This window comes from Ailuropoda melanoleuca, chromosome 8 (assembly GCF_002007445.2).
Source record: "Ailuropoda melanoleuca isolate Jingjing chromosome 8, ASM200744v2, whole genome shotgun sequence".
Lineage (NCBI taxonomy): Eukaryota > Metazoa > Chordata > Mammalia > Carnivora > Ursidae > Ailuropoda > Ailuropoda melanoleuca.
The window spans coordinates 63,300,806-63,314,279 of NC_048225.1; the positions used below are offsets into that span (position 1 = coordinate 63,300,806).

The 13,474-nt window shown below is 47.5% G+C and overlaps 1 protein-coding gene across 3 annotated transcripts in view; it reads right to left on the reverse strand.

Moving 5' to 3' along the window:
• NVL (nuclear VCP like) overlaps window positions 1-13,474 on the reverse strand; it is a 114,886-nt gene that overhangs the window by 89,881 nt on the left and 11,531 nt on the right. For all 3 annotated transcript variants that reach the window (XM_034666592.1, XM_011228917.3, XM_034666593.1), the window contains 6 exons: window positions 11,577-11,706; window positions 11,194-11,270; window positions 10,561-10,695; window positions 8,544-8,645; window positions 6,586-6,703; window positions 2,139-2,283 (listed from right to left, as the gene is read on the reverse strand). In XM_034666592.1, the coding sequence (XP_034522483.1) occupies window positions 2,139-2,283; window positions 6,586-6,703; window positions 8,544-8,645; window positions 10,561-10,695; window positions 11,194-11,270; window positions 11,577-11,706 (707 nt within the window). The remainder of the gene's footprint in view (window positions 1-2,138; window positions 2,284-6,585; window positions 6,704-8,543; window positions 8,646-10,560; window positions 10,696-11,193; window positions 11,271-11,576; window positions 11,707-13,474) is intronic.

A 13,474-nucleotide genomic window follows, 5' to 3' on the forward strand; every position in this document is an offset into this window, starting at 1 on the left:
ACTTCCTTAAAAGACTCTCATTCATAATTCTATTCAAGAGCTATCCTCTTTCAGGCTTTGAACCCCACTCTCCCCAGCTGGCCTTAAGCACAGCAGACACTTCACACCCTCTTCGGTCTCTGACACAAGTTCTGTGCAGGCCACCCGGGACTAAGCCGGAGCGCCTGGCCTGCATGAAACACCACCACAGCACTGACTCTGAGTCCACAATGGAGTTTGGACAAACTGACAAAGGCAGCCACAGTAACTGTAAATACCAGAAATGTCTGCATTCCATTCATTAAGTGGAGAAAAAAGGGCAACTTTAAAGAAGGAAATGCTGACAAACTTCCTAAAGGAGTGACCGGACTTAACACAACCAATGATGACACAAAATGACACTATGAGCCTCCCAACATGATGCTGAGGACACCTCACCACCCAGGCAGTATTCTTGCCCAAAGCGTCTAACCTGAGTGTCATCAGGAGGAAACGGTCGGGAATGTTCAAGTTTCGTGGCACCTGGAAAACGCCAATGTCATGAAAACACTTCCTCCCCGAGGAGGCAGGCTAAGGTTACAGGGTCACATGGACTCAGCCGGGTCCAATCCCGGAGTGGATTCTAGATGAAACACAAAACTACACAAACAACTAAACAGGGACATCCTGGGAGGTAACTGGAAATTCAGAATGGACTGTATGTCAAGACATTGTTATTGTGTCGGTATTACATTTCCTGGGATGGTGTGAAATGGTGTGACATGGAGTGACAGTCCCATCGGAGAAGGTCTTATGGCTAAAGTGTCATCATATCTTCGACCATCCTTCAAATGGCTTGGCAAATAAAAAGGCACACACACAAATATCCATCTGTTTTCTCTAGGGGCTGAAGGTAGTGTGGACAGCGCTACCGAGGGGTAAATCCAGCTGACGGGCGTACAGACACTACTCATACTATTCTTTCAACTTTCCTGAAGGCTTCAGATTTTTCAAAATACGGCCATCAACAAAAGCCCTTAAGGACTCTGTCGATGAGGGACACTGGGCAGATGAGCAGAGGATTTTATCCAGCAGCGAACACGCCCCACCGTGTCTATGTCTCTACATAGGCTGGGCCCTGGACAAAACAAAGGCTTGAGGAAGAACACAGGCCTGACTTCAAGAACTCTTACTGCATTGTACACGTCCTGAAAGCAAGGGCTCCTACTTCTCTGCGTTCCTCATATCGCCCTCCACAGTTGTATGTGCACACGCCGTATGCTCAACGTGCCTGCTGAATAAATATGAACCACTAGAATGTTATATATCCCTGTACCGCGGGTTAACAGGAATGGGTGCACCTGAATGGCTGGATGCCTGCGGAAGACCACGTGTGCGGGAACACGATCTGCATGCGCTTGACTGTGGCTACAGAAGCTGAAGAAGAAACTGGCCAACAATCCAAAGCTGAAGGACTTGCCTGCCGGGAAGGAGGAAGGATGACGTGTTCTCCGCACGCTCTCTCCCACCCATGTGCCTTATGAGCATTTCTCTGCCCTGCCTCCCCCTGAGTGTCCTGCCCTCCCCAGCTCCCTTGCCATCCCATGACTGTCTCCTCTCACTACACAACACTCTTCCTGAAAGCTGCTGGGGGACACAGATGCCAACATCAGTGTCACTAAACCTGAGCCAAAAGCCACCACGACTCCGGTAGTACAGAGGACCTCGCTGCTAGATTTCCACTCCCCGGCCTCACCAGTGCCTCCCATGCAGTCTTTGCTTACTGAGATACTGGTACAGCTTTCTTTGCTCTATGGACACTCAGCCCCACCTACTAGGACAGGCTGGTCCTGCAACGAACACACACAGCTTTCAGCTCTCTGGCTGCCTTTTGTCACGAAACCTGTGGTCTCAAGCAGGTTAGTCCAATAGGTGAAAGTGTGGTGCTCAAAGTAACCTCCACGTGGGCCAGTGAGCACGGCTCCACTCCACAGCTCCCCACGCTGTCCCTCAGCTGATTAGTCGACTAAGTGACACCAGCCACGGATTCCAAATCAACGCTACTGGCACAAAAACGAAGAGAGAAAGAAAAGGCTATGTGGTACTTCTCACCCCTCATTTCCAAAGCATTCAGTTCAGATGACATAGTGATGCACAAACTTCATCTTACAAGAGCGTACCTTTCCCTGGAGGCTTCGTCTGGGATCCCGAGGCATATCTCTCGGTCAAACCTTCCTGCACGTCTCAAAGCAGGGTCTAAGGCGTCCGGTCGGTTGGTGGCTCCAATGACAAGGACCTGGGCTGTCTCGGCCATGGTATTCAGATCTGGTAAGAAGGTGACACAGGGTGAGCAGTGAACAAGACACCCGGGATGGTGGACAACGGTGCTTACGTAAGTCGTGTGAGTGGTTTGAGTAGTACACGTTTGGACGGCAATATATACACAAAGCTAACATTTACTAATTGACTATTACGTGAAAGACGCAAGAAGCAAAAATACACACTTTGTCTTCAGGCAGCTCACGGTCTATTGAGAAACCCACTGGACAAATCTTGTGTCTCATGGCGATGGGTATAAACAGAGCGTCACAGTGAGACAAAGACAGCATGGATTCATGGAGGAGGACGCATTTAGGGAAGGCCTTGGAGGACAGTATTCATAAGCAGGTCTAGGTTGATGAAGTTCTGCAGGAACAGAGAGTGTGAGTGACAGCAGAGGCACACGCATGCATGGCGTGCTCAGAGAGGGGGGCCGCCTGGCAGCGGGGAGTCTGGGAGAGAATATGCAGTGCAGGTCTCCAAACAGCGGTATGGCATGGAGTGGGGAATGGAGGGGATAGGGGGGATGGGGGGAAGCACGGCAGGGAAGGGCAGCGTATGCGCTAGAGTCTTCCGTTGCTCTGGTGTTATCCAGAGACAGTTTTAGGAATGGCAGAATGCAGGGCCCAGCACATCTCCTTCCCAAGTCTGACTTCTCTCCACCGAGCCAGGGTAGAGGTCAGACCAGCAGAGGTCGGACCTGAAGTCTGAGGTAACACTCCTCACAGGTAACAAGGTGTCAAGGTAGGAGGATGCTAAGACAGAATCTTAATAGCTGAGTCATGAGGAATCTGCAGAATATTCCTTAGCCCACAGGAAGCCAGGAAAGGTTTTACTGAGAAGATGTGTGTGTTGGAAAGATAATTCTAAGAGTAAAAAGGAACAGAGCAGAGCTCAGTGTGATTTGACGGCAGGGATCAGGCAACAGAGGAGACAATAAGGCAGGAATGCGGGGAAGAAGCAAGAGAAGCCCACTTGCAGTGTGGGGCTGCCTGCAGCCCGAAGCACTAAGTGATTCCCCGAGAAGGGGTGAAGGGCGAGGGGAGGGGAGAGACCAAGAGCGCTCTGTCTGGACGAGGAGTGGCGGTGATACCGTGGAGAGCATGGAAACAGGAGAAAGAGCAGAGGGGCAGAAAGGGGAGGCGAGTCTGGCCTGGACATACGGAGCGTGGGGTATCAGGCAGGCAGCTGGGAAGAGGAGTCTGACGTGATCAGAAATCAAGGTTACGGATGCATTCATGTTCCCTGAAGAGCTGCTCATCAGACATCTGGGAAATGGGCAGAAGGCAAGACGAGAAGGCCGAGTGGGAAGCCTTACAAACTGCCTCTGTCTAAGGGACGGCTGACGGAGGCAAGCACAGCAGGGAATGGCTAAGGAGCTGCCAGACAGCCAGGACGAGGGCAGAAAGACAGCTCTGGCGTTCAAACCACGCATGCCAACAATGCCCAGGACAAGGCGGTCAACGGGTGGGAAGGCTCCCGAGAACCACCGTGCTGACACTCACTGGTAAGGCTTGCTGTGTGCCAGGCACTAGGGTACACTCAGCCCCTCAGCCAACCCCCACCACCCCTGTAACAGGTAGGCTTTTAGATGAGGAAACTAAAGGACAGAGGTCCGGACAGATGAGCGCTGAAAGCCACCAGACTGGCCAACAGAGGTTCCCTCACGACTCTCCCAGGGTTAGCTTCAGTAAAATGCCGGGGACAGATGTGTACTGACGAGGGTGAGGTGCAGACCAGAGCAGAAGCAGAGGCCTGTACTTAGCTGACAGTGACTACTCCTTTGATAAATTTTGGGTTGAGAAGAGAGGCACAAGGCGGTCCGTTTGAGTGAGACAGGAAGGCTCTTACTTTCTGAAAACTCCATAAAAGCTCAAGGAAGAGATTCATGCTACGAGAGATCACTAAACATGCAAAAGAAACTTAAAGGAAACGAGGTGACACCTTATAATCATGAGATGCACACGTGCTTCCCGGGAAAATGTTCTGACTGTGCTGAGTGCCCCTGCACTGAGGCTGGGACGGAGCCAAAGCTGCTCCCCAGCTGGTTCACGTGAGTCTAATGCCCACAGCTACAACGACCAAGGGTGGGAATTCGCTTCCTTCTTCCAGGTTGGGTCACTCAGATGCTGTGCTCTTGGTGACACGCTCTGAGCATATCAGGGGTCAGTAACAGAATGAGAATAGTCATGGGAATCTGTGAAATCTTCATTCATGAAAAATACCTTTCCACAGGAAATCAACAGTCAGCAACGGAAGCACTAATGTCAAATGCTGTTTTTTCCCATCGCATGAAAGATAAAAATCAGACCTCAGCTAGGACTGGCCACCCCCTCCTGCCAGTAACTTCAAGATAAAAACCATTCTTTTTCTCCCTCTTCCCCAGTATGATGTGATCATAATAAACTGACATTACGTTAGCCACAAGTTTGAATTCCGGAATATTATGGAAGACGTAAAGTCTTATTTCTTTCTACGCAGAGTAAAACCTGTTGTGGGGCGCCAGCTCGCCTAAATAAAGCATGCATTTGCAGGTAGCCCATTGGCAGTACACGTGCGTGTAGACATCTGGAGCCTAGCCCTGGCTTTGCCGATGATCCACTGTATACACCGGGCTGGCTCCCTATGCATCACTTTCCTCATGGACATGATAGTATTTTAAGATGCTTTCCAGGGGCGCCTGGGTGGCACAGCGGTTGGGCGTCTGCCTTCGGCTCAGGGCGTGATCCCGGCGTTATGGGATCAAGCCCCACAATCGGGCTCCTCCGCTGTGAGCCTGCTTCTTCCTCTCCCACTCCCTGCTTGTGTTCCCTCTCTCACTGGCTATCTCTATCTCTGTCAAATAAATAAATAAAATCTTTAAAAAAAAAAAAAAAGATGCTTTCCAGCTCTTAATAATTAGAGTTATGCCTGAGTGTAAGTTTTTGAAATTAGATAAAATTAGTTCTCTTATCCTGGGATAAGCATCCTGTCTCAGTATGACGGATGGTGTCTCTTTCCCTCTTAGAGAGCCATGTATCTTATAACGGGTAACAATGTAGTTTCGATATGATAATTCACAACAGAGGCCTCAAAACAAGGCAAGAAAAGTTGACACGAACATAAAACAGCAGAATAAGCAACCTGCAGCCAGCACCGAGAGAACAAACCTGCACTACTTCAAATTACCCTGCGTACATAAACCCCACGCTATTTCACCGCAGGCAGGATCCAAAAGTGTATCTACCTTCCTTCCAAATTTCTATCTAAAGACAATTTAACAACACTGAAAAACAATTTACAGACTGGGAGGAAATAACTGTAATATAGTTAACGAAAAATCTGCTCCTGTAACAAATTAAAATATTCTTTCAAATCAATTTTGAAAAATTCAGAAACACAGTTAGCACAGGATGAGAAAGGGATTTGGGGTGATACAAATAGCCAAGAAATATGGAAATATGATCAACCTACAGCAAAACGGCGAAATGCAAAGAAGAACAAGGTGAGATCTCCCATCTTCACCACCGGCCTGTCAAACATGAAAACAAGTTCGGGTTGTGGAGGTACCTGAACACAGGGCATCTCAGAGCGTAAACCCTTCCAAAGGCAGTTTGCCATTTCCTATAAAATTTAAAGTGTATAACCTTTAACCATCACCTTAATTTTTAGTTTTTATCCTGGAAAAATATGTATGCACCAAAAAGACCCACTTAGGAGAGGCCCTATAGCTTCTTGTAAAGCAAAATACAAAACAACTTAAACATCCATCAAAATGGGAATGCTTATGTGCAGTACAATAAATCTGTCCTAAAGAACACCACACAGCAGTTAAAAGGTAAATTTAAATATATTAAAACAGCCACATTTCTGAGAAGGAGCGTTAAGATACAAACAGCAAGTCACAGATCAATGTTGTGTGGTACAATCCCAGTCTTAAGAAGCAAAACAATGTTAGTGTGCTTGTGCGTATGTATAAACGCATTAAAATAACACTGAGGGGCGCCTGGGTGGCACAGCGGTTAAGTGTCTGCCTTTGGCTCAGGGTGTGATCCCGGCGTTCTGGGATCGAGCCCCACATCAGGCTCCTCCACTATGAGCCTGCTTCTTCCTCTCCCACTCCCCCTGCTGTGTTCCCTCTCTCGCTGGCTGTCTCTATCTCTGTCAAATAAATAAATAAAATCTTTAAAAAAAAAAATAACACTGAGATGTACTCCAAAAAATTAACGATACAATCCTTTAGAAAGAGGATTGGTTTTTTTCTCTCAATACTTATACTATTAAAAAACCCCACAATTTATTATCTGAAAATGAATACTTTAAACTGACCATCCATGCAGGTGAGGAGCTGGGCTACAATTCTTCGTTCCATATCTTTTGAAGCAACTTCTCTCTTGGGGGTAATAGCATCAATTTCATCAATAAAAAGGACACAGGGTGCATTTGACTGGAAATAAAAACACCACAAAAGACAATCATAAAGACATTCCCCACACTGCAGCATAGTTTAGTATGTACGTTTTAAAAAGTCCTACGGTTCACAGGTCGTTCAGCCAATGAGCAGCACTGAAGAAGGCAGCTCTCGGCCTCATCACTGCTGCTTTTCAGGACTGGAGACGCTGCACAGAGGACGGTGTGAGACTGCACACAGGCTACCACGCTACCAACCCTCTCATCTACCCGTGCTTTGCGGTGACCAAGTCACTGCAATTCTTTCATCAACGAGGCATATCCGAGATGTTACGAAGTACGACGAGTGAGTGAGCACATGCTGACCTAGAGAACCAGCAGCAGGTGGCCGTGAGGACGGTGATCGGGCAGGAAAGGGAGGGGAGTCCCCAGTACCACCGTGTGGATGAAAAGCACGTTCCCTGTGCGAGTTCTTCAAAGCTCAGACTGGACAGAGCGGAGAGAGGGGGTTCAGACAGAAGCACCAACTGCCTGGAGCAAAGCCACAGCCCCGGGGAGCAGAGCAGAGTCACGGTGGCCAGGGGCTGGGGAAGAAAGGCGCGGGTCGGCGCCCCTGAGCACGTGTTCAGGCTGGGGAGACGCCGGGGGTGACGGTCACACAACACGTGAGCCCACTTACTTATTAACACCACAGAACTGTACACTTAAAAATGTTTAAAATGGCAAGTATAACATATTTTACCACAATAAAAACAAACAAAAAGAGAGGAGGATCAGTCAACATGAAAAATTTAAATGAAAATATCGAGAGATGCAGGACTCCTGGGTGGCTCAGTCAGTTAAGCATCTGCCTCAGCTCAGGTCATGATCCCAGGGTCCTGGGACTGAGTCCCGCATCGGGACTGCTGCTCTTCCTGCTTGTGCGCACTCTCTGTCTCTGGCAAATAAATAAATTAAAAATCTTTGAAAACAAAAACAAAACAAAAAAATATAGAGAGATGCAATCTCCAGCACGCTCATACCTAGTTCTTCAGTGACACTGGTCATGCTAAGGTTCAGACTCTCAGCCTGGCTACGGCATCTCAACACCATGGGGACCAAGGCAATTTAAAGGGATGATTTAGCCTGTCACTAGCCGGCTGGCTTCTGAATCCTCTCAGTGATGACGTGGGCAGAGAAGCAGTGAGGACTGCTACAGACAGCACCCAGTTAGAGAGTCAAGTCACAGAGAGCAAAGGTCTCAGGGGCAAGCACAACAGTATCTGCCCATGACCGGAAAAACTCAGTGAGAAAAGAAGGAAGAAACAGTAAGTGACGGTCATCAGAATTCAGCCGGAGGAAAGCATACAGTTCTCGACAAAGAACCACGGGATCTGCTTGGACGTGTTGGTTTCTGACCCACACATCCTAGGGTACTTGGATTCCTCAGGTAACAGGGGGACCAGGAGCATCTGCAGTCACCCGCATTTAACACCAGGAATTACAGTTAGGAGAAAATCCCATTTCTCTGGTAACAGGATTTTCTTTTCACTGGTTCAATTAGGCAAATAGAGAAGAGTTTATCCTGGCATTTCTATGGCTGCTTTTACAATGTGATAATCCTAAAGGGGAAGAATTTTCACACTGCTTAGAAGTTGTTTGCTAAACTTAATTTGGCGAAAATAAAAGTGAAAGGAAATACCACCAGGATAATTTGTTTTCAACATACAACCACTGGCTATGACAGCCTGAACTCGTCAGCAATTACAGTCATGCTTGATTTCAGATTAAACAGATGAGTTTAGCCAACAGTCTGCGCCCGTGAATCTACTTGAAGCATTTAGGCATCACGGGCTCTCGGTCATAACTGCGGGCGGCCCGACGTGTGTGGGACTCACCACGGCCTGCTCAAACAGCTCCCTCAGCTTCTGCTCAGACTCCCCAGACACTCCGGATACAATCTCCGTGGCAGCTACCTTCAGAATCGGGAGGTCCAGTTCCTGTAGAGAAACACATGAAAGGATGACCACATTGTCAGCATTGATCTTCCCTCCCTCTTCCTTATTCAGGCCCTCTCTCAAAATGTCACTGTTTGAGGGGCACCTGGGTGGCTCAGCCATTAGGCGTCTGCCTTCAGCTCAGGTCATGATCCCAGGGTCCTGGGATCGAGCCCTGCATCGGGCTCCCTGCTCGATGGGAAGCCTGCTTCTCCCTCTCACACTCCCCTTGCTTGTGATCCCTCTCTCGCGGTCTCTGTCAAATAAATAAATAAATAAATAAATAAAATCTTTAAAAAAAAAAATGCCACTGTTTGAATGCATGATTTTCTGAGAAACTTCCAGCTTTCTGTGTTGGTCTGATGAGAAACATTGTTAAATAATCTATAGTTTTATCAAACACAGCAACTGGACAGCTGCCAGTTGTTTTCACTTTATAGAAGGCACTGTGCAACCCTGTTGTCACCTCTTCTGAGTCAAGGGTCTAGACTCTCCAGAAAGAGGTTCTCCCCTGCTTAGAGCCGAGCCGGAACAATTCCCGCTATTTATCTGCTGGGAAGGAAGGGGAGGGATCGTGACACAGTTGTGTCCCACAGGCCAACTGGAGCGTCTCAACCCTGCTCCCAGGGAAGGAGCCCGTTACAGTCAGAGGACAGGCTCCCGACATGAAGAAGGGGCAAGCGTGGCCGCCCCACCAGCACACACAGCAAGCAGCCTGCCTGCAGCCTCCTGTCATTCTGCAAATCACTGCCTCAGCCACGGGCACCCCCGGAGATACCAGCCCACATGCTGCACCCTGAGTCTCCCACTCGCGACCGCTGTGACTGCATACGTTTACTTGTGTGAGGGCTGCCTCACGCGGCCTCTGCTACGAGCCTGGGATTGCTGTACTCATCGCTGTATTTCAACGTCTGCCTTGCGGCGGCCACACGACAGTTTACTCAACCAAGGAACAAATGAGGCAAATCTATCAGTTCTCCTGTAAGAACGAGCTCCCTGCACAGAGCACTAACCTATTCGTCACTGGTATAAAACAGTATTCTTCAAACTGAAGTCACTCAGACGTTGTGCATTTTACCACCCAACACACTTTCTGAAAAATCTGATGGGATGAAAATAAGATTGCTACCTTTTCATTTTGCCAGCTACGTATGATCACCAATTTAGAAAGGCTATTTTAACACTAAAAAGTATAAGAATGTGGGGCTCCTGGCTCGCTCAGTCAGTGGAGCATGGGACTTCTGATCTCAGGGTCATGAGTTCGAGCCCCACATTGGGTGAAGACATTACTTAAAAATAAAATTAAAAAAAATCTATAAAAAGAGAAGTATAAGAACATGACTCTGGATGGAAATTTTGAGTAAATTTAGCTCTGTGAAAAACAATACAATCTTTAGTTTTCTTATTTACTGCTTACTGCTTTTGAGAACCACTGGCTTAAAGGGAAAGAAAAGTAACTAAAACATAAGCTGCTTTTCAAAAAAATGGTGTTTACAGGGGCACCTGGGTGGCTCAGTCGGGTAAGCATCTGACTTCAGCTCAGGTCGTGATCTCAGGGTCCTGGGACAGAGCCCCACATGGGGCTCCCTGCTCGGCGGCGAGTCTGCTTCTCCCTTTCTCCCTGCTGATCCCCCTGCTTATGTGCTCTCTCAAATAAATAAAGATCTTTAAAAAAAAAACTTTTTTAAAAAAGGCTGTTTACACCCATGTTACCTTGCTTCCCACCCAGCCCTGCCATCTAAATAACTGGCTACATGAAAACAAACAGCATCTCACAAACAGCAGCATGACGGCGAGAATTGCAGAGAAGTCGATCCTCCGGAGAATATGCCAAGTCTGGTTCAAGTTGACCAAAGAGGAACAACAAAGACACATGGAACAGAAGCTATGGAAGCAAAGGCGTGTGGGCAAACCTCACCCCAGCAATGGCGTTTGCCAGCAACGTCTTCCCGCAGCCCGGTGGCCCGTGAAGGAGGACTCCGCGCGGTGGGGTGGCGCCCAGGTGCTGGTATACCTCGGGGTGACGCATGTGGATGAGCATCTTGCAGACTTCCTGGAGGGAATGGACAGGAAGGACATCTTTCTCGGCCCAAGAGGAGAATGGAAGGAAACAGCCTCCTCTTTCAGCGAGTTTGAAGCCAAGGCTGAAGCCCAGCTCTGGTGCCTAATGGGACTCTGGCCGGAAACTCTCCACGCCCCCTCTTCCCCAGCTGTCATACCATCTACCTCGAAGCCTCGCAGACATGACGCGTGGTAAGTGGAACAGAGCAGACACTAAGGAAACATTAACCATCACTGCTACTTCTGCTACAGCAGCATCACTCACGAAGCACGCATCTTCCGCACACCATAATCCCCGTGGTAGAAAAGCGGAAGGTACTATGCTGCCTTTACCCCTCAGCATCCTGAAGGTACAAGTCAGGTTTGCCCTTCTCCCCTCCCCAGGCTCCTTTCCACACCCAGTTCCTACCAGAAACAAAAGAGGCAGACTGTATTTGAATAATCGATCGGCAGTAAGCCCACCCGAGTAAAATTCTGCACTCAAACTGACCTTCAACGTCGTATCATTGCCTCCAACATCTTCAAACTTCACCTTGGAGACCCGTAAGTCTAGCCCCTTGGCTTTAGCTGGTACACAAAAGAGAAGAAAAGATGAGTCACTCAGTAGTAACTCAGAGTTCTACTGAATAATATCTAAGTAAACCGAGGTCCATGGGACACTGAAGGCTTTTCTCATAGACATCGCAGCACACAGCAGGTCCAAGCATGAGGGCTGGGACTGAGGACGCCTCTCCTGAAGCCTGCTCACTGCCCCTCTCCCCCACCCCCATCCTGGGGACTCGCAGCTGGCCACCCCATCCTGCAAACCCCACGCGCCACCCTGCCCCCTCGGAAGCCCGCTTGCCACCCCATTCCCCGGGACTCGCAGCTCACCTTTCCGCAGCAGGACAGCTTCTATTTCTCCATCTGCTTCCTGAAGGTCTTTCTTCCTTTTGCTTCCTTTGCTCTTCAGCCTACCTTTCCTTTTTTCATTACTCTCCAGAAGAGAGGCGTCTTTGGGATCCTAGAAAGAAAAGAAATTTCAATATGCCTCGCTTGAAATCACAGTACCTATGATGTCTTCTTCAAGATGGGCATGACTGAATAGAACGCAATCCCGGCCAGGCACTGGCACCTATGCCCGACCTCTGTGCTCAGGCATGGTCCCTGCTGGGGATCGGCTTTCTTTTCCAAAGGTGAAAGCTGAGTTTCTATCCTGTACATAAAACCTTCCTTTCCAGACTCTTCTACTTAGAATTAATCTCTTCCTCACATTCCTAGAACACTGAATTCGCAAGTGCATGATAGCCTGCCACAATCTGCCTTGTACGTGACCACTTCTGTGTCTCTCACAGAACTGTGAGCTTCTGGGGTTGAAACACTGACGTTCACCTTGTACTTCTCACCAAGCCTTTCACCAGTGGGTCTTCATGTGATGTCTGATGAGTCACTAAATTAAACAGGACTATGGAGCTGCTTTAAAAACCATAAAAAAAGTATGATTCAACACAAGAGTCAAGCTACTTCCTTAACCTTGCAATAACCATCTCTAAAAACAGATGATTAATGTAGAGATTTGGAAAAGGTCCATTAATAATTCAAAAGGAGAAAGGTTTTGCCAAGTCGAAAGTCTTGGTTCTTGGAAACCACCTACGTTGCGTTGTCCAAGAGAAACACAACGCCACATAATTTTAAATTTTAATCTAGGAGCCACCACATTTAAAAAAGGGAAAAAATAACAAGTGAAATTAATTTAGTATTTAATCAAATATATTCAAAATGTTATCATTTCAACATATAATCAGTATAAAAAATTGAGGTCTTATGTTGTTTTTTATAGCAAGTCTTCAAAGACCAACGTGTACTTTATGACCATAGCACACCTCAACTCAGATACTAAATATTTTTAAGATTTTATTTATTTATTTGATAGAAGAGAGAGCAAGCACAAGCAGGCGGAGCGGCAGGCAGAGGGAAAGGGAGAAGCAGATTCCCCGCTGAGCAGGGAACCCGATGTGGGGCTCGAACCCAAGACCCCAGGATCATGACCTGAGCCGAAGCCAGACGCTTAACAACTGAGCCATCCAGGCGCCCCTCAGACACTAAATTGTAATGGGAAATAATCTGTATCTAGATTTCATAAAATTTACAGCTGAAAGAGTAGATTCACATATCCAAGTTGTTCCAAAGAGACTTAGAAGTTTTATAATAACCAAATTGACCATTATTTTATAAATCTAAGTTAAAAATTCAGTCCCTCATTTACACTAACCACATTCTGAATGCTCAAGAGCCACACGTGGCTAGCACTTAGCAGGCTGGACAGTGAGCCCCAGGGGCATCCTCAGGGACTAGTGTGGGACAGATTACTGTGAATCCCCTCTCCTTCTGTCAGGCGTTAAAAACAGTTAAGGTTGGTGCCCAGTGTGTTCACTCTGTGATAATTCATCCAGCTTTACTTTTATGTATGGTATAGTTCAACTTAGAAAGGTTAAAAAAAAGTGTCTACTTATTCTCTGCATTTTCGTGGTGCACCCATTTGTGCAGGCTCCCTCAAGGCATTACCCTCAGCTCAAAATGAGCGAGCCACAGGCTGGTTTAGCGCTAACTTCCCTTTCTCCGACAATGACCAACCTTCCGTAACACACGCCCAAAGTACCTATTCTTGAACTCGCACCGGTAAATGCACCTTGGAAGACTCCTCAGGCACTAATTCAACAAACTGACAACTAAATGTCAGGTGTATTTTTTTATTCTTTTTATACTTTTTTGAAGATTTTATTTATTTATTT